At 40.2% G+C, this 24,992-nt stretch overlaps 1 protein-coding gene and 1 pseudogene across 6 annotated transcripts in view; one reads left to right on the forward strand and one right to left on the reverse strand.

Annotated features, from left to right (window-relative positions):
* LOC100522844 lies at positions 4,296-5,872 on the reverse strand (annotated as a pseudogene).
* OGT (O-linked N-acetylglucosamine (GlcNAc) transferase) overlaps positions 8,323-24,992 on the forward strand; it is a 37,377-nt gene continuing 20,707 nt past the window's right edge. Inside the window, exons 1-7 of one of the 6 annotated variants that reach the window (XM_005673713.3) lie at positions 8,323-8,478; positions 8,575-8,620; positions 11,503-11,653; positions 12,517-12,760; positions 18,307-18,375; positions 21,664-21,780; positions 24,903-24,982. In XM_005673713.3, coding sequence (XP_005673770.1) covers positions 8,584-8,620; positions 11,503-11,653; positions 12,517-12,760; positions 18,307-18,375; positions 21,664-21,780; positions 24,903-24,982 — 698 coding nt within the window. In that variant the 5' untranslated portion in view covers positions 8,323-8,478; positions 8,575-8,583. 6 annotated transcript variants of the gene reach the window in all.

Here is a 24,992-nt window from a genome sequence, read left to right on the forward strand (position 1 = left end):
TAACAATGGAATACAACCTTTAAAAATTGTGAATCGCTATATTGTACACTTGAAAACTATGATTATTGTATATCAACTATACTTTAATAAAGATAATAAAAATATAAACTCACCATGTGAAAAATTTGAAAAGGTTTTAGCAGTTCCTGCTGGCATAGTGGGTTAAGAGTCTGACTGAAGCAGCTGGAGTTTGTTCAGAGGCTTGGGTTCGATTCCCTGCCTGGTGCAGTGGATTAAAGGATCTGGCATTGCCACAGCTGTGGCATAGGTTGCAACTGTGGCTCAGATTCAATCCTTGTCCCAGGAATTGCCATATGCCGCGGGTGAGGCCATTAAAAACGTTTAAAAACTTTTAGATGTGGGAGTTCCCTGGTGGCTCAATGGGTTAAGGATTGCGTGTTGTCATTACTGTGGCTAGAGTTTGATCTCTGGCCTGGAAGCTTCCTGTATGCTGTGGGCATGGGCAAAAAAAAAAAAAAAAAAATTTAGATGAAAGAATAATCTGAATTTGACACTGAATAGTTAGATCTTATGCACATGGTATCATGTGAGGAAAACATGGGGAACAAACTATGCACACCTTATAATATAAGGTTCAGGGCAGTCCAAAGACCTCTTGCACCATGATTTCACACAAAGCACATGTAAACGCTTCTAGAAACATGGAACAGTCATTTCAACAGTTATTAATATACCTGGAGTTCCTGTTGTGGCACAGCAGAAATGAATCCGACTAGGAACCATGAGTTGTGGGTTCAATCCCTGGCCTAGCTCAGTGGGTTAAGGATCCAGTGTTGCTGTGAGCTGAGGTATGTTGCAGATGCGCCTTGGATCCTGCGTTGTTGTGGCTGTGATGCAGGCTGGCAGCTGTAGGTCCGATTTGACCCCTGGCCTGGGAACCTCAATTTGCTGTGGGTGCAGCCCTAAAAAGCAACAAACAAACAAACAAACAAAATATACAGTGGCTCTCTGACAATACCTGCCATCTAATTTAGATGCACAAGACTTTTAACTCACCCTACATTTTATTTTATTTTTTTGCTTTTTAGGGCCACACGAGGCATATGGGCATGTAGTAGTTCTCAGGCTGGGGCTGAATCAGAGCAGCAGTTGCCAGCCTACGCCACAGCCACCACAACGCAGGATCTGAGCCGCATCTGTGACCTACACCACAGCAATGGCAGATCCTTAACCCACTGAGTGAGGCCAGAAATCGAACCCGCAACCTCATGGATACTAGTGGGGTTTGTTTCCACTGATTCACAATGGGAACTTCTCACCCTATATTTTAAATTGTTTAAAAATAAATAGCTTTGTAAAAGAATAGTTTAAATGTCTCACATTAATTTGATAACAAGTTTACAACTCTGCAATAATTTTTTTTTTTTTTTTGGTCTCACCTGAGGCATGCAGAAGCTCCTGGGCCAGGGATTGAACCCGAGCCACAGCAGAGACAAATTGGGATCCTTAACCTGCTATGCCACCACGGAACTCCTATAACTGTAATAATTCTTAATCCAAGAAGCTTGCAGCGAGCACAAATAATATTATTACAATAATCTCTATATTCTCCATCTTCTTCTTAAGTGAAAACATATCAGAAAATGAAAGAAGAGTCTTCATTACAAGGTACAATCAACATCTGCCAAAATTCACTACTTTTTCCACTTTTTTTTTTTGGTCTTTTGGTCTTTCGGTCTTTTAGGACCACATCCCGTGGCATATGGCGGTTCCCAGGCTAGGGTCTAATCGGAGCTGGTGCTGCCAGCCACAGCCCAGCCACAGCAATGCCAGATTCAAGCTGTGTCTTCAACCTACATCACAGCTCACGGCAGCTCGGGATCCTTAACCCACTGAATGAGGCCAGGGATGGAACCCACAACTTCATGGTTCCTAGTAGGATTTGTTTCTGCTGCGCCAAGACGGGAACTCCTACTTTTTCCACTTTAAGTCAAAAGAAATAGTGCCATGATATTATGTCTTTGTGCCATTTCTTGGTAATATCTCAATTCTGACCTTAAAAAAAGAGAAAAAAGGAGTTCCCGTTGTGGCTCAGTGGTTAACGAATCCGACCTGGAACCATGAGGTTGTGGGTTTGATCCCTGGCCTCGCTCAGTGGGTTAAGGATCCAGCGTTGCCATGAGCTGTGGTGTAGGTTGCAGACAGGGCTCAGATCCCGCTTTGCTGTGGCTGTGGTGTAGGCCAGCAGCTACAGCTCCAATTAGACCCCTAGCCTGGGAACCTCCATATGCCGTGGGTGTGGCCCTAGAAAAGACCAAAAAAAAAAAAAAAAAAAAAGAAAAAAGTGGGGATACAGATATGTCTGAATGACAGAGCCATTAAAACTTTTTACCCTTGTGTTCATTGAGGGTAGGGAAACAGAGACAAGGAAGAAACATCTCGAATTACATGTTTCATCTTAGATGGAAACATTTTCTTTGTGTAACTGGAAACATTTTCTGAACAGGGCAATCTCAAAATAGTACATTACAGCATTGTGCAATGAATAAACACTCTGCATTTCAAAATAACTAAAAATATTAGGGATAACCACCCCCATGAATACTGAATCAGAGGGAAAATGATTAACCAATGATTCCGAATTAAGACAGCTGAATTAAAAAGAAACAGAAAGGAAGTTTGCTTGTGGTGCAGCGGGTTATGGATTTGGCATTGCCACAGCTGTGGTGCAGGTCGCAACTGAGGCACAAGTTCGGTTCTTGGTCTGGGGAACTTCCACATGCCTCTGGATTGGCAAGAAACAAACACAAAAAACTTTTAAAAACTGCAGTTTATATGGTAGGCAACAAGACTTCCATATATCTGATATGGTTTAATATTTTTCTTACCTAATTCTTCACAATTTCCACCTTTTTTCCAACTAGAGTCTTTAGTGGGGGCAGGGGTCAAATCTAGCACATTTCGGAGTTCCCTGGTGGCTTAGAGGGTTGAGGATTTGGCGTTGCCACTGCTGTAGCTTGGGTTCAATCCCTGGTCCCAGAACTTCTGCAAGCCTCAGGCAAGCCCCCCCCCCATATACATAGATATACATATATGTGTATCTATCTATCTATCTATCTATCTATCTATCTATCTATATTTATGTATAAATCCAACTGCAAAACAATGTTTTCCTTTCATCTAATCCAATTCAAAACATAATATAAACTTTAATGTTGCAAGAGAATTCTCCAATCTACTTATGAAAATTAGTGGTACAATCAAGTTCTACCCAAGAAAATGTTGACTAAGCTGAAGAAATTGAGATAAAATGCCTGCCAGAGGAAAGTATACATACAAAAAATTGCTATCATAGGAATCTAGGACCATGCAGTATTTCTTTAATGTTAGTTCTAATTCAGAGGTCTTTATGTGTTCTGCTAATTTGTATCAGTTTAAAGACAGAAAAGTTTAACAATTTCTAAATTGGTAGGCTACATTTCTTGAAGATTTTTTAATGTAGGGCCATTAAAAAAATATATACAAATCACTAGGTGAAAATGAAGGCAACAGAAAAATTCTACTTTCACAGCCAAAAAAAATAGCACAATCTTAAAAATAAGTTAGAAAAGGGTGTTGTAAAAGGCATATTGCAGAAATGTCTTTTATTACCCAAGATATGTCGATTCATATTCTAAATCTTTCTAAAGTATGAGATTAAAAATCATTTTTAGTGTATATGTAAATTCTGCATTTTATCACATGGGTATATTTCTTTGATGCTATCTTTTGAAAATAGGCCATTTAAAGGGACCACAATTTTTTTGGGGGAGGGCCGCGCTCATGGCATGCAGAAGTTCCCATGCCAGGAATCGAACCTGCGCTATAGCAGTGACCTGAGCCACAGCAGTGAAAATGCTGGGTCATTAACCTGCTGAGTCACCAAAGGGAACTCACAAATAGACGACAATTTTTATTCTCAAAGTTTCATTCAACTTTACTTCAGGTTGTACACATACGAAATGGGTTCTCAAAGCATAAAAATCGCAATGGCCAGCAGCAGAGAATTTGGGAGGGGGTGCAGATTAAGGAGAATTTGATCATTTACATTGTGATTATTCTGCATACAGTGGAAGATAATCCACACTTTTAAAACCTCAAGACTTTGCTTTTTAAAGAACCAAAAACAAACTCAAGACAGTTGGCAATACTTCCCCAACCCTAGACGAATTGATTACTCTTTGTGTAATCAATTGTGGCAGCAAAAGATTTTGACGGCATTGAAAGTTTGTAAACTATATCTCAACCTCTTTTTCTAGAACCCAAAGTGCAAGATGTAGGGTTTTCCTAATCTTTCAGTATTCCTGTCAATAACCCTTCATTTTGTTTGGCAAAGGCAGTTTTTGAATAAGTCTATTTTGATATACTGACATGGAACAGCACAGGTATTGCATGAATCGTGATACTTGATTCGTCAGTCTGACAGGGTAAATCGCATATCCAGGCAACGGAGACCTTGAGTAACACAAAGCCCCATTTTCAGAGTCCCTGGTTGAATGTTTAATTAGATCAGCAAATTGTCCGTCCACATCTGGTTCTTCATAAAAGCAAAACCTAACATTTGAGTGCTCGAGTGTGAAGTGTTTTACCATGGGAGTGAAAGCTGGAGCTTAAAAGATAACGGTCATCGGAACTAGCTGAAACAAGAAAAGAACCATCTGGCACATTTGCTAGATTTCCTTCTGCCTCCCAGCCTGTGATTGGCCCCCAGCACCAGCCTTATTTCGAAAGTTTTTTCAGCTCCTCGGTAAAGCCTGTCGAAATCATAAGACCACTACTTTCCATTGAGTCATTAAACTCTTGCAACCACAGGAGCAGAGTCAGGATCAAAATTCAAAGGATAGCACATATACTTTCAGACACATGGACACCTGTGCCGGGAAGTCCACCAATGTTCCTTTGGATTTGATTATTCTGCATTGGAGGTAGCAATGGTGAGCATGGAGAGACATCATCACAACTCATTCTTGGGTTTTGCAGTGTGACACCCATGGTGCTGATGAAAAAGCCATGCAAAGACTGATCCACAAAGATCTCTGGGGGCAACAGCTAGGTCCCGGTCTACCTGATTTTCGTTTATGGAGAAAGAGTTCTGGAGAAGGAACTGCAGAAACTTCCATGGGAAAACTGTCCAGACAATAGCTGGGCGATCCTTCCAAAGGATACATCCCCTCCTCTATAGGCACAGAATACCAAAAGCAGTCTTGAGGTGTTAAGTCCAATAACTGCAGGCACATGTTCATCGAGGTGAGGATGCAAATCTGCATTCTTAGAGTCTGAAATCTTTAATAAGTTATTTTGTTCTCAGTACACAGTTACAATCTGAAGACTGTGAAAATCTTTTCAGGCATCCTTCCATGCTGGACTTGGATTGGAAGAATGAATCAAGGTTTTGAATCTTACTTCCTCCATTTTGATACACGCCTCCTCAGAGTTTGTGGGTCGAGAGGCTAAGGGGTAGGACTATAGCGATGATTGCCGAGGGAAGTGGACCTTATTGGTCTTTGAGCGCTCACATCTTTAAAGACTATTGGTGCTGAGGAGAGGAAAACGTATCCTCATCTGGCAGAGCTCCCAGAGGGTGTGCTCCCCTTGCCTTTCTGCTTTTGTTCTGCCGAAAGCCGCCTTTTTAATGTACCCATTAGGCTTTCACTCTTTGATCTATTTTTTTCCCACCTTTTTCATCTTCCCTGTTGATATCACAGCTGGCCATAGCTTTACCACAGAAGCTACCAAATAAGGAATCATGCTTTCCAAATTCACTGGCTAGGGATGGTTGCTGTGCTACCATGAAATCAGTTTCTTCTTTACTTTTATTCGGGTTCAAAGATTTCCGGAAGGCTTTACAACGAATTTTCTTCGTTGTGACTGGTTAGCTTATCCGGGCGGCGGGGGTGTCGAGCTCTCTCTGGAATATTACCCTCAAACATCTGGAGAGCCTGAGGTGCTACATCTATGTATTTTGCCAGCTTCATTGAACCTTTGGAGCCATTTTCCAGCGGCAACGGCGGCGGCGGCGGCGGCGGCCAGAGCGTGTCTCTGGCTCCCTCGCCCCGCGCTGGCGCGACTGCTGAGAAGTATGTGCTGTTTCAAGCCGCTCAATTTGTGGCAATTTGCGAGACAGTAACCGGAAACGAATACACCGTTAGCAGTGTTATTAGGGTGACAAAGTTTGGGAGTAGGATGGAAAAAGCACCTGGTTTATTTTAGATAGTTCTGAATTTAGAATTGCTGCACAAAAAGGGAGAAAAAAAAAAAACCCCTCCAGAAATCAATGCGAAAGAGAACACACAAAAGCACCCCTTTCCGTGCCCAGGTCAGGCCTTCTTGGTCATCCCCCTCCAGCCTGAAGTGACGGTTCTCTCCTCAGATATTTATAGACACTCATGTATTTCATCACCTTAATAATACTCTTCTGTTTAATGCTCTAGTGGCTTTTAGCGTCTACCTAACTGAGCTTCGATTTCCTTGAGGGCAAAGATCTTGTCTTGCTGATTTTTGTGTCTCCCACAGTTTCTTGCCACATAGAGACTAGTAAGTGTTACTTGATTGGCTGAAGAAGATGCATTTGTCTGATGAGTAAGTCCTTCAAACTAAACTCTCCAGGTGCTATTGCTAGAAGGTAACTGGAGGGGGTTCTTGAGACTCCAACAGGGGTTTTTCCTTATTGAGTCACTGTGACCCTCACCTCCCAGCTTTCCACAGCAGTATCCTTTGACTCTTTTCTCAGGATAAAGAAACTTAGACTACAGTATAGCCTGCCTGGTTGGGAACCTGACCTGGCATTTAACAAGAAGAAGAGTTTTACTTAATTAGTTAGCACCCACTAATCAGTAAGGCCTAAACATCTGCCAGTGGAATCTGAGAAGTCTGTTCTAAAAGTTGAAAAGCTGATTTTATTCACCACAGATGGAGCACTTACAGTGGCGGGGGTTAGAGGGGTGCGGTGGGGGCGGTGGAGAAAAAGGTTTTACCAGTTAAATCAAATTAAGAGAAGAGGTTGGTGCACATTTTCTAGGAGAGTTTGTGTAGTGAACTTTGCCTTTTTCACAGCATCTGACTTTCAATTATGGATGTGATGGAAGAAATGATCAATACTACAAATTTCCTCGGTGCTCATATCTATAATTAACAGTTTGTGAACTGTCTTGAAGGAATTGAAGCAAAATTTGAGGATTTTTTTTTTTTTTAGTGTGGTCAGATGGCTAGGTAGTAGAAATGTTTTGAAGAAATTCACTGACTTGTTTTCTTAGATCAAGGACTTTTTTTTTAAATTAATAAAAGAGGCTCTGAGAGATGCAACTTGTTGCCTCCATTGGTTTATAATAATTTCTTGTGAATGTGGCAAGCTACCTTAAATCCTTTCTGGAACAAGAGATATAAATTAATACCAATGTGACAAAATGTCTAAACAGTGGACTTGAAACTGCAGGAGGATCATATAGAACTGATTTGTTCAAGGAAGTAGAGGCAATTTAGTTTCAATCTGCATGTGTGGTTTAGGTAGATGGCAAATGAATCCATTTATCATTGTTGAGCTGCCTTGAGCTAAATGCTATCACCGTTTGTAACGATTTGCAAAGCTATGTGGTGGAAATGAAATCACAATTCAGAAGAGAGTCGTGGATTTTGATGAATATGAATCATCTTTAACATTTTTATGGCTGCTGCTTTGGAGTGCAAACTCTCAGCGAGTCCCTGAGTTATGAAGCATTTGCCCTACGGAATTCTCTGGGTAGAACTATCCTGAATACCAAAAGGTTTTGGAAATTTCGGGCTATATGGCCAAAACGTGAGATTCTTGGGTTCATTTGGCCCTGTGAAACTTTTTCATCAAAGTGTTTAAATCAATGGCTGGAATCAGAACTAAGACGTATTCAAATTGAAACCCTCTCTGCCACCGTTTTAAACGTCAGCCTTGGAAATCTAGCCATTTAAATTTACTTAGAATTGATTCAACAGCCTTGTAACTCTTCCTTTCCGTACGACTAAAGTTGATGAAACTTTTCTAGACGCCTTTGGCATCTCTTAAAAATCTACATTCCTGGCTCGGTAATAGACTAGACTTCCCCACTTCGGCAAAAATGTATCCGTCCTGTGTATACGTTTCTTTTTACCCTTCCGCTCCGCTAGTAGAAAACTTGGACGCTCCCGCCCCAGACAGTGCCCTAACCGGGTCGGGTTGACAGGGTTGCTCGCATGCGCTCTCGACACAATCGTGTTTGTCGCAATGGGCCCTGCGCGGAAGGTTACATAGGAGCAAGTGACTTTGATTATAGTCATTTTGTTGGTTGCGCTGGTTACCGCGCTACTTCCGCGCTGGTACTTGATTGTAACAGAAAGTAGTTCCGGCCCGTGTTGTTTCGGCCGAGGAGCCGTCGCCGCCATTTCAAGACCGTGAGAGGTAGATGGCCAACCAGAGTTCTTAAGGTTCGAAGCCTGTAACTGTTGCCGCCTCTTAAGCCTGCCAAAGCACTGGTACGGCTGCTGCCCTCTTACTACTACCTCTAGAAACATTCTTGCCAGTAGTGGCGGCAGCGGGACTCAATTACCCTTTTCTCGCTTTTCCTAAAGAAGCTCCAGATGGCGTCTTCCGTGGGCAACGTGGCCGACAGCACAGGTACCGGTGTCCCTTCTACCTTGGCAGACGCCCCCTTGGGGTCTCGCGCCGTCCTCTGCCTCTCATCACTCCCTTCCTTCCCTCTAGCCATCCCCATTACATCAGTGGCATCGCTGAGCTTTTCGTCGTCTGCCGGCATCTGATCGGGGTTTCCGCTGTCGTCCGTTCTTCAAACATTTCCTCTTGCTTGCTGGCTTTTCGCTTCCTTTCTTGCTTTGTAATCCTATACATTTGCTAGCCTTCTACTCTCTCGGGACGCTTCTTTTCACACGTGCGCGCTTAGAATGTCTCGGAATGGACTGCATTGGAATCCCTGTCCTTCTCGCTGCCTTTCACTCTCCTTGGCAGTCGTTTTCTCCCTTAATTCAGCTCACCGCCCCCTCCTCTTCCTCCTCCACCCTGCTCCCCTTAGCCCAATTTGGTGCTCCTCTGTCAATCGAGGGCGGGGGTGCCGGTCCGATGTAATCGTATCCTCACTTTGCATCACCCAAGGACGAGCCCAGGCTCCTGGGTGTGCTCCGAGTAATCTCGAGCCCAGGGGCTTTTGAGCAGTGCCCCGCCGGGCAGCGCCTTTCTGCCGGGCTTTCGGTTGAGCGAGCGGCCCCGGTTTCGATTGGAAATTTCCAGGGGTTCCTTTTGCCATCGTCCGATTCCACCCGCTGCCCCCAGCCTGGATTTCCCACCCTGTCCACCTCCCTCCCCTCCCGCGGGGAACCACACCCTTTCCTTCGCGAGGTTGCCAGCCTTGCGGTCCACTTCCTACCCTTGGGGAGAAACCACCCTGGTGCCGGGGCTTTGGCGTTGACCACCCTGCCCGCCCGATTCTCGCTTTGTGTTACTTTCTCCCTGTATTCCTCCGCCGCCGCCTCTGGGTCTTTCATCCCCATTCTTTAGCCCGGTATTTCTTTATTCATAGGGGGTGTATTTTTTTTAAGTTTTCATCCCCGCTTGAAGAGTTTGTAAAGCAACTGGAGTGTAGCTGCACAAGAGCAAGGCGGTTGCCCTTTCAGACAATTAGTCGAGAGCATTTGGTACTAAAAATAAGAAAACAACCAAATTACAGGAGTGTCCTTCGTCTGCCTTTCCATATTGAGGCTATTTGGAGCGGGGGGGGGGGGACCGGGCTGCGGTTCTAAGGTTTCCCACGAGGTTATTATTATTATTATTTTTTGGTTGGTTCCCTCAGTTGAGATGTGTCAGGGTTTTTTTTTTTAATTGTTTTTGGACATTGTGCAGTAAGAAGTGAATCTTCAATTGTGTCTCATCCATGATCGTAGGTAGTGGGATTAATAATTAGTGTTCCCCTCCCTCTCAGGGATTTTTAAAGATTTAAGATTCTGTCCTAGATTCTTCTGTACTAGCTTGCCCTTTTCTACGTGTTATTTTATTTGAGGAAGTTGTCATTTCCAGTGTTAAAATAGCAGATAAGCGGCTTTGAAAAATTGATAAAGTAATGTGTTAAAATAAGGAGCTCGGAAGTTCTAGAGGCTTGTCTAGTGATTTTTTAGTTTCTATTAGAGATATAACGTCCCCTAGATTTGGATGCAGGTCTCTCTTATGTTAGTGGTCAGCTGGCTGTGCATCCTCTTAGGGAATTTACTTAGCTTTCCTGAGAATACAGTTCACTCCTCAGCTCTAACGATTGGGGGGTCTAGGCTCAAATTTGAGCTTGTTACATAGACCTTGGTAGAATTTTATATAATTTGTACATGGTTTCCCACTCTATCTAGGGAAAGTGCTGTGGTCAGATTCCCAGTAATGTATCATTGTTTTAAGTATTTACAATTGAGTCTTAGGCAGCTTGTTGTTGTTTTCCCTCTCTGGGCTTTAGCTGTACACCCCTTATCTTTATGTATCTAAACCAAGTCACTTACACACAGCAAAGTGCTTTCATTTATTATTCATCCTGTCGCACTTTATCAAATGGTTTTATATTTTATCGTTTTCCCATTCTTTAAAAAAAAATCATTGCAGTTCTAAGTAACTGCTTGGTTTATACAAGGTTGTTTGCAATGTCTTAATCCTTTAGTCAGCACCAGAGCTTTTTGGAAAATGCTGGTGTTAAACCAGTGTGGGTGGGATTTAGCTAAATTGGTCTCAGTGTGAGTTGGGGGTGGTAGAGGAACAATATAACCTTGGGTCTTTATTTAAAATGTTTGATGACCCCTTTAATATTTTGGCTCTTGACAGATGAATCCATTTTGTTTATCAGCTGTTTTAAAAATAGCACCTTGACTTTTAGTTTTTTTTCCCCTTATGTTTGTTTCTAGTGTCGCCCTTAAAATAATTAAAAAATTAAGTTGTGAAGTAACAAAAAACAGTATAATTTTAAGAGTAAAACACGCATTTGCTGTCCCCACCCAGGTTAAGAGATAGATTGTTACCAGTACCCCATCCCCCACAAATCCAACCTAAAACAAGGGACAAAGTGTTAAGTTTCCCAGTAGGTTATTCTGACATTAACTCTATGTGACCTTGCAAATCACATGTTTTATACTTTGTTTCTGTATGTTAACTATGGTATAAGAAATGTTTAGTGAATCTTTAGATGCTACTTCTGATTTATAATTTAAAAGCACAAAGTATTTTTTTGGTCATAAAATGTAATCTCATTTGGGAGTAAATATTTCTATCTAGTCTGGGAAAGAAAGTTAATGGATAAAAAAATGCCAATTCTGCACCTGATATTAACTTGTGGGTATCAGTAACGTGCAGAACACTCTAGTGCTTTACATAGTTTCAAGCGTTTTCATCTTTAAGTTTAATATACCATATTTTTACATTTTTTTGTTTGCATTTCTAACTTTTTGTTTTCCCCCCTCCTTCCCTCAAATGTTTTGATGATTCTCCAGAACCAACGAAACGTATGCTTTCCTTCCAAGGGTTAGCTGAGTTGGCACATCGAGAATATCAGGCAGGAGATTTTGAGGCAGCTGAGAGACACTGCATGCAGCTCTGGAGACAAGAGCCAGACAATACTGGTGTGCTTTTATTACTTTCATCTATACACTTCCAGTGTCGAAGGCTGGACAGGTAGGAGATGTGGGGGTACCTGCCGGTGATTGCCGCCTCTGGGTGCTGAGCTTGAAAGATGATATTTAAATATTTGAACTTGAAATTTTTCCAGTACTGGGTTTCAACTGGAGCCACCAACGCACATCTGCTCTCTTGCCCACTTGTGACATGCCCAGCTGCCAGTTTTTCTCCCTTCGTTTGTGGTAGTGGTTATATTATCAGTATAACTAGGGGCCTTTTCTAGATTTTTCCATCTACATTGGTTTGCTGCTTTTAAAAACTGTTCAGGGAATAAACTATTCTTAGTATTCATCTGAGCATCCAGTCTCACCTTTGTAAGATGTGTCAGCTTGAGGAACAGAAATGCTCAGAGATGATAGTGTATATGCTGTGGTTGGAGGTGCATATGTAGTTCAGGTTGCAAATGCCATCATTAAGTCATGATGTGCTACTTTTCGCTAATCAGTTGAATTAATCAAAAGGGAAGAATCTGTGTACTTGTCCGTTTAATAAATTGTCATTCTGGCTTAGGTATTTAAAGATGTGCGTCATTGAATCTTATCAGCAAATGGAAAATAGGACTCATGCACATAGCATTTTCGTTCTTGATCTTAATAATGATCATGGTTTATAATGAGGCAGCTTGATAATGAGGCTCTAGTAGGAAAAAAGAAATTCCAATTTGAAATCTGTAATGCCTCCACTTCTGAAAAACTTTGATTTTCAAAATTTGTCCTACTAAGTAATGCTAATTAAAGATAAAGTATTACTATATAATGAGCAATGCACAGGATCTTCAGAAACTGTTTGAGTTGCATATGGGCCATACCTTCTTTCCATAACATGCATACCCATGCATCAACACCTTTCCCCTTTTCCAGATCTGCCCATTTTAGCACCCTGGCAATTAAACAGAACCCCCTCCTGGCAGAAGCCTATTCAAATTTGGGGAATGTGTACAAGGAAAGAGGGCAGTTGCAGGAAGCAATTGAGCATTACCGGCATGCATTGCGTCTCAAACCAGATTTCATCGATGGTTATATTAACCTGGCAGCTGCATTGGTAGCAGCAGGCGACATGGAAGGGGCAGTACAAGCTTACGTCTCTGCTCTTCAGTACAATCCTGTGAGTATAATTTTAAGGGTTACTGTTTTCTCTTCACAAAAGCCTTAGAAAGAAATGTAGTTTGATACTTAGGACAGTAAGATAGGTTTATAGGTTTTTGCATGGAATAAGGAGTTTGGAGATGTTTTGTCTACGTAAAAGGGTGAAATTGCTTTGACTCAGGTCTGCGTCATGTTTTAAGAAATTCATTTTATCTAGCAAGTTATTAGAGAGCATGAAAATTATCTTTATTGCAAGAAACTATTTTTATAGTGCCTGTAAAAATGCAGAACACGTGACATTGTTTCTTTGGGCTTTTCTGATTAAATTTGGCTAACTTCTGATACATGTTTGCAAACAGTTAATTGGTTTTCAAGGAATAGTGGATGAAGGGCCTTAATCTGTAATAGACAGTAGTTAAAACAAGATGCCAGATGCCAGTATGTGGATCTGTGACTTGAAAAATAGGCTGCAAATTTGTTCAATATCATTTTTTTTTCTTTCAACATAATTGGAAGTGGTAGAATAGAGGTGATAGTATCTACACCAGGCTTTTGGTTAGTCCTTAATTTTTTTTTTTTTTTTTTGTCTAAATTGCAGATGTTTTCTTGGGAGCAAGTGATGCCCAGCTGGCAGATGTTAAGTTCACAGTGTGTTAGGGTCTCTGAAAGGTACACAAAAAAAGTAAGACTTGCCCTTAGAACTTTTGATGTAGTTAAGGAAAGAAGATAGACATAAATTTAGGAGGAAAGTGATAAAGAAAGGGATTATAGGAATCCAGAAAAGATTTAATATTATGTTTCCAAACTACTCAACACCAGCATTTAGCTTTGCAACAACTGTGAAAGTGGTTAATAATTAACTACTAATAGGTACCATTTATTGAAAGTCTTGCTGTGTGCTCAGACACTGTGCCAGTCAGATGTTGGTCTTTCTTAATGGGCACAATGATCCCTCAAAGTAGATAGTATTCATTCTGATTTTACCGCTTAAAAACAAAAAAGGATTTATATGGGTTATATAACTTGTGGGATCAGAGAGCTAGTAATGGTGAAGTGGATGATAAAACCTGAGTCTGAATGTCTTGAAAGCAAACGTTGGAGAAGTAAAAGATAAAAAGGGGAAGATGTGCCCAGAGGGCACCCACCCCTCAAGGCAGTCCTTAAGCACAGTTTGAAAACTATTCTGCTGTCCCTTAATCCTTATTTTACAGGTAGGAAACTGAAGCTTAATTTAGTAGTCTGTGCAAAGATCGGAAATCACTTTTTGTCATGATATCTATAAACAATAAAATTTTGTTTCAGTTACTATGAGAGTTTAAAAATTTTAATTTTATTTATTGCTTTTTGAATGGACACAGTGAAAAGTCTGCTAGCTATCCTTAGAAGTAGCTGATGAAACTAATTTCTTATGTATCCTTTCAGAGATACTCAGTGTGTGTGTGTATGTATATGTATATATATATGTAAATTTGAGTGACTTTTTGTAATTTTTATTGCAGTGCTCGTTACAGAAAATTGTGTATGCTGCCACAGGGGCTTGGACCCTGTTCTTGCCAAGGCTCAGGGCTCACTTGTGCACCTAATTGTAAATTTTTACCAGTAAGAATGAAAAAGGGATTGTGCATACTGCTTTGATTTCACCTAAATATATACCATAGTGAGCATGTTTTAATTCATTTCAAGATACCTTGTCTTCACTTGATTTAATAAGCTTAACTGTCAAATGCTTTTGTCGGTTCAGTACTGACAGAAATCTTGAGTATTCCTAAATTGTGCTCTTGTTTGTTGGCAGCGCATTGCTGGCCTGAATCATAGATGTAGTTGGCATTCCGTGAAAAATAGTTAAACTCAGATTATTTTGGTTTTGCGGTAGTGAAAAAGTAAGATGTTAATGTAGTAGTCTTGGTAGACTAGTTTTGTCTTTTTAAGGTAATGGTATGTCAGTTTAGAAGTTATTTTGTGACTTGATTATAGAAATTACATTTTTTAAAAAAAAATTACTTTTAAGATGTAGAGCCGTGTCATGTTTTTACATTCTGAATTGTCTTCTGTAATATTGGATGATTTAGTAATTTCACTAAAATTTTAGTCCATTGTATTTGAAGGTGCTATTGCAGATGATAATCTTTCACATGATGACTCATTAGAGTTGCCCATACCTGGCAATCCCTTTTATGAAATTATGTATAAAATGTTCTTTGTAAAATGACTATAATCCTGAGTTCCTCAAAGGAGCCCAGTTTCTGAGTCTGTAGGTTATTGAAACATTGCTTCTGTTTTGATTGTGGATGTATAGCACTGAGAGCTACTGACATCTACCATCAAGTGTTACTGTCACATTGTTACTGTTGCGTGCGAGCCTCACCCATATAGTTAAATTGAGCTAGGCCCCTTATATAAAGTGCTGTGGTACAGTTGACCCTCTGTGTCTATGGTTTCTGCATCTGCAGAGGGGCGACTGTATCTCTGTTCCTCTGTCCTCTGCTTTTTAAGTTTGCTGGGCAAATGTCACATTTAAATAATTTGAGTACTTATTATGTGTACAATGCTTTGTTAGGAATTGGGGAGATGTATTGGGGGGAAGTTGTGGATTATAATATGAGACAAAACCTGACAAAGGAAAAAAGGTGTAAGCTCCTCAGATGATTATTGTTAGAGAGTATTAATCAGAAGATTTTCTTGAGTGGATGCTTATAACCTAAGCATTCTGTAGGAAGGTAAATAGCAAGTAGACTTTCTTGGCTGAAGTGGTGAGTCAAGTAGTAACAAGAAGTGAGTGTAGTAGAGGAGAGTCAATTGGAAGATTTAGAAAGAATAGAGAGGCTGAGGAGTTTGAATTTAATTTGAGAGGCAATTGAGACTATTGTAGGCTTTTATCAACTTGATTTTATTTCACGTGTGTATAGATGTGGTGGGAGTGGGGGCTCTAGGAGGAAAGGTGGGAAATAGGTGGTATCTTAAGAGGGGTTGTTACACAGGAAATTCTTACTCATTTCCATCTCCTTACCTCTGTTCATACTATTTTCTCTTATCTACAACGCCCTCCTCCTTTGTCAAAGTCCTACTCATCCTTTAAGGCCCAGCTTAAATGTCTCCTTTGAGTTCATTTACTTCCCTGAAACCCTTTACCACTATGTGGCTATTTAATATGTATGTACTTTGTTTTCCACATAGATTGTAAGCCCTTTGAGGATAAGGATTCTATTAATTTAGTTCCCTACAGTTCTAGGCACATTATTGAATTGAATGAAGATTTGCATAAAAGATACTAACCTGGGAATGGATAGAATGGACCGGGTTTGAGAAATGCAATTCTCTTAGCAGGCATTGTTTCGATTTGACAAATGAAGCAGGATTAGTCTTACGTTTTGAACTTTGGGGAGAACAGTGGTATCCCTGAATTTTCTAGAAATTAGCTGTTGGTGTATAAAGGTTTGGATCCCCAGTGGGAGAATTGGATTTCACATATTTATTTATTTGTGTATTTATTTATTATTTTTTGGCTGCACCTGTGGTCTGCAGAATTTCCTGGGACCCAGGCTGCAGCAGGGACAATGCCAGAACCTTAACCCACTGTGTCACCAAGGAATTCCTCACTACCATATTTAATATGTTTTACCTTTTTCTAAAACTGCTTATTGATTATAGTAATCTTGGAGATAATTTTTTTTTTCCTTTTCTAGGGCCACTCCCGTGGCATATGGAGGTTCCCAGGCTAGGGGTCTAATCAGAGCTGTAGCCACCGGCCCACACCAGAGCCACAGCAATGGGGGAATCTTGGAGATAATCTGTTTTTAGCTATGGGCATTGTGTTAACTTGATTTTTGTATGCTGTCATGGATCTAGATGATACAACTAAATATAGGTAGATACACTGTCAGGACTTGGATGCCATCCATCTAAGAGTTTATAAAAACTAGAGGGTAAAATTATGCAACAGTTGGCTAAGAGGAATAGCCCCTTAGGGTCATTGTTGGAGAATTATTGCAAGACTTGTGATTATTATGGCCCAGGAAAAGGCATAGGGATTGGTAAAAGTCCAAAGATGTATAACCACAATAATCAGATATAGTAGGAGTTTGTATGAACAGATTGGATTGTTCAGTTGTGGTCTGCCAAAACAGAAGGGTAACCTTTAAAATTTAGGGGGAAAAAAATCTTACAAAGTAGATAGCAAGATTATAGAATTCATTACTTCTCAGAGTATAAATGGGGTTAAAAAGTACTTACACTCATTAGAGGAGAAGTGTATAATAAGATTAATGATACCTATGAGGATTAGTATTAGCCTTTTGTGCTTGAGGTCACTGGGAGACAACCATTCTTTCCCAAAATACCAATCATTGCTCCATGGACAGGCAGATCAGGTAGCTCATGGAACTGACCTAGTATGGCCAACTATAGGGTTGTTCTGTGGCAGCCTGTCTTTGCTCAGTGACTCACTGACTTTTGGTTCACCTGATGGATGATAATATATAATTACAAAAGCTGTTTATTGGTAAAATTAATCATCTGATTCTGGAAACCATAATATGGTTGCACATGGAATAATACAGATGATACTTTGGCACACTTGACAACATTTCACTTTCTAGGACTTAGTTTAAGGCTCTTCCACTTGTGGAACAGTTTGGAATGATAAGCTTACTCCCTATTGCCATTGTCTTTGCTTGTTGACTGACAAGGCAAACAAGGACAAATAAAAATTGAAGCTCACTGTTCTGACGTGTCTTTCATACTGATGGACGGACTGGTGAGTCAGATGACTAGCAGCACAATTGTGCTGCTAATAAAAAGCAGAGTCAACTGCTTTTCATTATTTGCCCACTCAACTCTAATGGCACTTAATACTAATGAGTAATCTAATGCCAGGTGTCAGAATTAAAGCTTTGGTTGGATGGTAATCCTTCTGTCTAAGAGTGAAAATGAAGTCAAGGTTTCTAAATATGCCTGGCAGCCTAAGGGTGGGTTTGCTGATAACTAATCACAGCTAAATACTTTTTTCCACTATGGAAAATTTTCGACCTTTGATATAGGAGTGGTTCATCATAACCTCAAACAAAAGAGTTGAACAAATATTTGGTGCCTTTTTTTTTTTTTTTTAAACATGACATTTGGGGAGAGGAAAAGCTATAGATAACAAGGCCTATAGTCTTTTATCTGAAACAGATGGGATCAAATGCATCTTAAAATTCAGAATTTTTAGGATTCTAGAAAGATGATAATACCACATATAACTCTCAGGTAGGTCTGGAGCAGCACCTTCTAGTAAAACATTTATATTTCTGCAGCAAAAGGTATAAGTAATCACACAAAGTGGCATCAATAAATTCTGTAAATAACTTCATGCTAGTTCAAGTCAGATTTAATTATCAATTGAGTTTTTGAAATTTTTTTTGAATTCAAAATTGAGGATGAGGGATCGTGATTCTGTACTTAAATTTGTCAAGCAGTGTTTCTAGTTGACAATAAAATAATGGAGCTAGATGCATGAAAGTAATTTCAAAATGTCTTTGGGTGACAAAGCAGAATATAATTAATGACGGAGTATCTCCGGATTTCTAGGATTTGTACTGTGTTCGCAGTGACCTGGGGAACCTGCTCAAAGCCCTGGGTCGCTTGGAAGAAGCCAAGGTAGGTGTTTGATAGAACACATTTAAACAGCAGTGTTATGGAAACTTGTACTTTTTGCCAAGTCTTCAACTCTTCGTTGAGCTATCTTCACAAAACAGTCCTATGAAACTGAGGAAAACTGACGGCATGAATCGCCTCAGACTAGAGCAGGGCCAGGCTTTGGCATATCTGTTCTAAATCTGGGGGTAAAGCAAGAACCTGAACATTTTGGAGCCTTTCTGCTGAGCTAGATCATCTTTATAACACTGGGCTCCGTCATGATCTTATGTGGGAATAAATAACATTCCTTCAAATCTGAGGCTTGCCTGCTGGTGACAAGCAGAGCGCCTGTGATTTGGCTCAAGACTCCTATATGATGCAGGTGCCATTGAAAATGCTGCTCTTCTAAGTCCTTTGTGGCTTGTAAGTGGAGAAGAATTTCATCCAAATGTTACCCTGTAATACTGGCATTTAAAATTCTTATTTAACCTTCCTCCCTTCATCTTCCTCACCCTTTTTACAATGGAAGAAAGGCTATTAAATGATCGCAAATTAGTAATTGGAACATCCTGCCCCTTCTTGTCCCCACTCCCTTCCCCAAGTTCCTTTTCCTCTTTTCCAATCCTAGTTGTCTACCTTCTTTTCTTCCTTACTTCCTTCTTTTATTCCTCCCCGCCCCACCTCCTTAAAAAAAAAAAAAAAAAAAAAAAAGAGGCCAAAGCTGGTTTGTTTGGGAAATGGACTGATCGAAAGAAAACTTGCCAAAGTGGAAAGGTGGCTTTTAGCATTCTGTGTTTCCAAATAATGAATTTGAATACCAGGTTGGGTTATTAAAGCTTTTGGTATAATTTTAAATTAAATTTATAAATGAAATTGTCTTGTTACAAGCCACCTTACGCAACCGCGCTGCAGGGGTGAGGAGTGGGGAGAAACCAGAATGCTTCTGAAACTCCCACCTGTTGCTCTGAGCCCCACGCGCATGCTAATGCGTGGAGTGTATGCGCAGCGTAGCTGTCTGTTTGACTGCTTCATCCAGGGAGGGCGAAGGCTTTTCAGCACCATCTAATGTTAAAAGGCACTAGTTTTAAGTGCATAGCTCGTAAATTCTGCTGACACTTTGGATTAACCTTATGTAGGTTTCCAGCTAATGAATTGTAATTGATTTCAATCTTAGCTGATAAATCTAATTGGTAATTTATAGAACAAATATTTGATAAGCTTCTATTAATTATCACCCCACCAAGCGGACAGCTAACATGAATTGCACTTCACTGCAGCTTTAGAGATCGGTTTAGGCTGAGACATTGCGCCTGCCTTAGGTTGCTGACTTCTTTATTTCAGAGCTCTGGAGACACCTAGTTTGAAAAATGTTATTCTGTTTTTGTGAGAACTTAGTGATCAAGAAAATACTCTTGAGTGAAATGCAATGTATTTCTTTTGTAATCAGTGCATTTGAAAATTCAAGCCAGCATATTCCTAGTAGATGGAAGCAAAATTAAGTTGTCTTTGTAGAAAACGAAGAGCCTTTCTTCCAGCAAAAATCCCTGCTGTATGCAAATAGCCCTGATTAACCCTCTCCCTTCTGCATGTTTCCCATATTACAGACTTGAGACTGTCCTCATTCCCATATGTAATAGACATCCAAAGAATTTCAATTGCTTTGTTGAACTTTTACTAATGATCTTGTTTTTATTTTCTCTCTTGTTTTTGGTTTTTCACCATTGATATTGTATTTAGAAGGTTTCAGGTGGGTGAAACCTCCTATTCCATGCGTAAGGTGCCTCGCTGAAGGGAGCTCGAGGCCTGGATCTAGGGCAGACACACACCTCCTCCTCTTCCAGCAAGGAACGCACCGAAAAGTCACATGATGAGAAATATGGTAACGGGTTTGTAACTGCCACAGCAAAACAATTTGCCTCCATGCCTGAATCTTCTGTCTTGTGGCTTCAGAAACAGCTTAAAATAATTTTATTTACAAGCAAGTTATGTAAGAGAATGTTTTATACTATAGCCACAATTCTGTCAAAGATAAGTAAAAGTTAATTGATATTAAAAATTATTAGAGATAATTTACTAGTAAAAGCTTCTAACTCTTCTTGTTGTTCATTTTTTTCCTTTTTTCTTCTTTGTTTGGATTGCAGCATTCTGCTCTTCTGATGATGCGCTGTGACCCTGCAGTAGCGCAAAGGCTGCGCAGCGTTAATGCGCAATGCGTGCGAATGAGCCCCTGTGAACGGTTGACTAGATGAGTAATCTGATTGACTGGCTCCCTCAGTCCTATCCTGTAGCCTTTTTGGATAAAATTGGGTTTTAACATACCTCAAGTCCAACTAATCTCATTAAACAATTATTCTCTATGGGCCTGTCTAGTAGATTAATGGATCTGGTTGGCCGTTTGCTGCGTCTAGGGGTGTTCTATGTAGCGCAGCAGTTCGCAGCGATTGCGCAGCGCGATGCTGTTAGGTTGCGCAAGCGATGTTTGCGCTCGCATTACAGGGACCTCAACCTAGGTGCAATCCTGTCATATGAGGTTTCAGCTTCAGTCCCCCTTGGGAGACAGGGGCATTGTGAGGATGTGACTTAGAGCTTGGCCTTATGCTATCTGGACAGAAAAACATTTTCCTCCTCAGTAGCATGGTTTTGATGTTAGCGAGGAACATTATTATTTATTTAGAGCAGCATTTCCCAAAATGTGTTTTATAGTATTCTCATAACATGTCTAATGAAAGAAGAGTTCCATGGTCAACTAAGTTCAGGGAACCCTGTGTATACTATTAAAGGCTTAGGGAAGTCCTGTAGTCAAGAAACCTGTTTTTTGTTTTCCTACTGTGTTTGATCATGAAATCCTTTTTTCCAGTGTTACCTATTAACATGTTGTAGAACACACTTTGGGAAACTTGCAGGAGTGGGGAAAGGATTTAGCCTTAAGTGGCGCCTTCTAGATACTATTTGAAAACAGCAGGAAACCTTAGGTGTTCGGATAGGAGAAGTTTAGCATAGAGTCTTAAGGCAGCTGACTTCCTGGTTAAGTCCCAGTGTAAGGGTTGGTCATTGGTTGGCAGAACTGAACATGGTGGTTTGCACCTGGGTTCTGGTGGCGCAAGCGCAGGAGCAGCCAGCTGTGGCAGCGCATTAGTTTTGGCGCAAGCGAGCCTATGCTGCAGGGTCACTTTTGGCTGGTCAGAGAAGGAATAATGATATCACCTTCTTCCCCCCTCCCCCAATCTTTTTTTTTTTTTCCCTTTACAAATTTTCCCCTTTCCCTTTACCTCCTTTCCCTCCCATCTTCTTTCATTAAACCCTCCTAAGGCATGTTATTTGAAAGCAATTGAGACGCAACCGAACTTTGCAGTAGCTTGGAGTAATCTTGGCTGTGTTTTCAATGCACAAGGGGAGATTTGGCTTGCAATTCATCACTTTGAAAAGGTTAGTCGTTAAATTAATAATTAGTATTTATGAAGTGCTTATGTATGCAAGGAGTTTCTACTAGAACTAAATAATAGGCCTTTACTTAACCAGTCACATAATATATTTGTTTCTCTGACAGCATTGTAGCATTTGCATTGAAAATGTATCTTAGTAATAAAAAATTCTTTTTTAATTTAATTGATTGATTTGTTTATTTATTTGTCTTTTTAGGGCCACACCCACGGCATATGGAAGTTCCCAGGTGAGGGGTCAAATTGGAGCTGTAGCTGCTGGCCTAAGCCACAGCCACAGCAACTTGGGATCTGAGCCACCTCTGTGACCTACACCACATCTCGCAGCAATGCTGGATCCTTAACCCACTGAGTGAGGCCAGGGATCAAACCTAAGTCTTCATGGACACTGGTCATATTTGATATGGGACAGGAAATGTACAGAATTAATCTGGAGTACTGTGTGATACTAGAAAGCAAGGAAATTTTGATATATTTATGTTAAAAAGACTTGGAAGGCAACTGGGAGAGGCTCCCACTGGCTAAAGATGGGAGTTGAGCATCAGTAGGAAAAGTAACTGAAATATATTGAAACTGAGAAAATATATTTCAATTCATGAGTGCATAATTATGCTAAAAAGAAATTCGTGGGTCTTTATTTTTTTGGGTTTTTTTTTTTTTTTTTTTTGGTTTTTTTAGGATTGAACCGACGGCATATGGAAGATCCCAGGCTGGGGTTGAATCGGAGCTGCAGCTGCTGGCCTACACTACAGCCATAGCAACACCAGATCTGAGCTGTGTCTGTGACCTACACCACAGCTTACCACAACGCTGGATCCCTGACCCACTGAGCAAGGCCAGGGATTGAACCAGCATCCTCATGGATGCTAGTCAGATTTGTTTCTGCTGAGCCGCAATGGGAACTTCTGTTTATTTTGCTTTTTAAGGCCATGCATGCAGCATATGGAATTTCCCAGGCTAGGGGTTGAATCAGAGCTGCAGCTGCTGGCCTATATCACAGCCACAGCAATGTGTGATCTGAGTCACGTCTGTGACCTATACCACAGCCCACAGCAGTGCCAGATCCTTAATCCACTGAGTGAGGCCAGGGATCAAACCCACATCCTCATGGATACTAGTTGGGTTCGTAACCTGTTGAGCCACAATGGGAACTCCCTCATGTGCCATCTTTGGAAGATAAGGAGCAACTCATTTTGAAAACTGGTTAAAAAGTTTTCCTCTCTCGCCTGTATGAGTTGGATATCAGGGTAACCCAATAGTTTATGGGGGAAGTTTCTCTTTGTGTAAGTGTTCCAGCTAATAAATGAAGAAGGAATGATAGAGTAATCACCAATAATAAGTTTGGGCATTTATCAGTGGCAAAAAAAGCCACAATCAGACATTTTATACTTTGTGGTGGAAGTAGATATTTTCACCAGTGAAGTAGCCTGATTAAGCCCGTAGTTCTGACTACCAATTTATAGGAAATACATGGGACAGGTTATTTCCTAAACCTAAACATGTTGAAGGACACTATAGGGGTGCGATCTGTAATTTCAAACTGAGGGAAGCTATATGGGACAATGGTAGTGATTTCTTCAACAAATTATAGGAATAAAAATGGAGATTTGAATTTAAATTTTAATTTAAAAGATTAAAAAAACCTCACAAAGGCATGTTAATTGTATGGGTTTTATTTGGGTCCTGAATCAAAGTTAATCAGAAATTAGACCACTAAATGTATATTTGATATTAAGGAGTTGCCATCATTTGTTTTAGGTGTAATATTGGTATTGTGGTTATGTTGGGAGGGAAAAGTATTCTTGTATTGTCCCTGAAATGTATTTTGAAGTATTTTGAAGTGATATGCCTGGGATTAGCTTCAAAACGATCTGGAAAGAGGGCAGGTTAGGTTGGAATATAGGTTAAATAGGATTGAACATGATTTTTTTTAGTTGTTGAAATTGGATAATAGATATCTGGGGGTTTGTTATAGATCTTTGCTTTTGTATATATTTGAAATTTTCCGTAATATAAAGTTAAGTTTTGGGGGTGGACATCTATCACTGAAGACAATGTAAGTTAAGTGCATCATGCTGTCTTTATTACAGAGTTGCCATCTAAGAGGAAGTGTTTTTAATAAGTCTTAAATATATTCAGTTTCTCATTACCTTTACCTTTTCAATATTTCAGTTCAGGTTTCCATCTATTACACTAAAAGAGTACCTACCTACTCTGTTGCTCAGTGGTTCTCCTTGGTTGCATATGAGAAACTTGTAAAAGATATGAATGTCCTGTCCCCATTTTCAGAGAGTCTGATTTAACTGGTCTGTGATGGAGCCCAGGCACCATTTAGGAGGTGAATTCTAATATACTGCCAGGGTTGAGAATTACTGATGTTGATATATATGGTCATATTTTAAGAGATCATCAGAACTACTTGGATGAAAATACTTAGTCATTAGTATCCCCTTGAAGTAGTAATGTCTTACTGAGTATATAGCTTTAATTACATATCTTACTAAGGTCTGAGTATACAGTTGTAGTTACTGAGGTATATATTTCCTTTTCCAGTTAGAGCTTGCTGCTTCTTCCTGCCATTTTTTTAGAAGAGCTAGATTGATTTTTTTTTTAAATTTTTATGGCCGCACCTATGATCATATGGAAGTTCCTGGGCCAGGGATTTAAATCCAAGCCACAACTGCAACCTACCCATGGCGCTGGACTGGGGATCGAACCTGTATCTCCACAACAATGTGTGCCAGTGCAGTTGGATTCTGAACCCACTGTGCCACAGCGAGAACTCCAAGCTAGGCTGATTAATCGAGAATAAACTATGACCAACCATTAGATGTATTCAGCTCAATAAAATTGGAGCAGATGCAATTTAAAGTTTTTCCCTTTAGGACACATTTTGCTCTTATATTACATGAGAAATTATTTTGATAACATTGAAATTTGTGGATAATGAGTAGGTACTAAATTGGGTTTTAAAAAAGAAAGAAATAAGATTTAATTATCCTAGAAAATGTAATTGGAGGTCTCAAATCATCACAGAATAAAAAATTGTGATTGGGAAGTTAATCTGAAATCCTAACTTGCTCTAAGTAACTGTCTTGCAATTTTTAGGCTGTCACCCTTGACCCCAATTTTCTGGATGCTTATATCAATTTAGGAAATGTCTTGAAAGAGGCACGGATTTTTGACAGGTGAGAGAAT

This window comes from Sus scrofa, chromosome X, assembly GCF_000003025.6.
Source record: "Sus scrofa isolate TJ Tabasco breed Duroc chromosome X, Sscrofa11.1, whole genome shotgun sequence".
NCBI classification, from domain to species: domain Eukaryota; kingdom Metazoa; phylum Chordata; class Mammalia; order Artiodactyla; family Suidae; genus Sus; species Sus scrofa.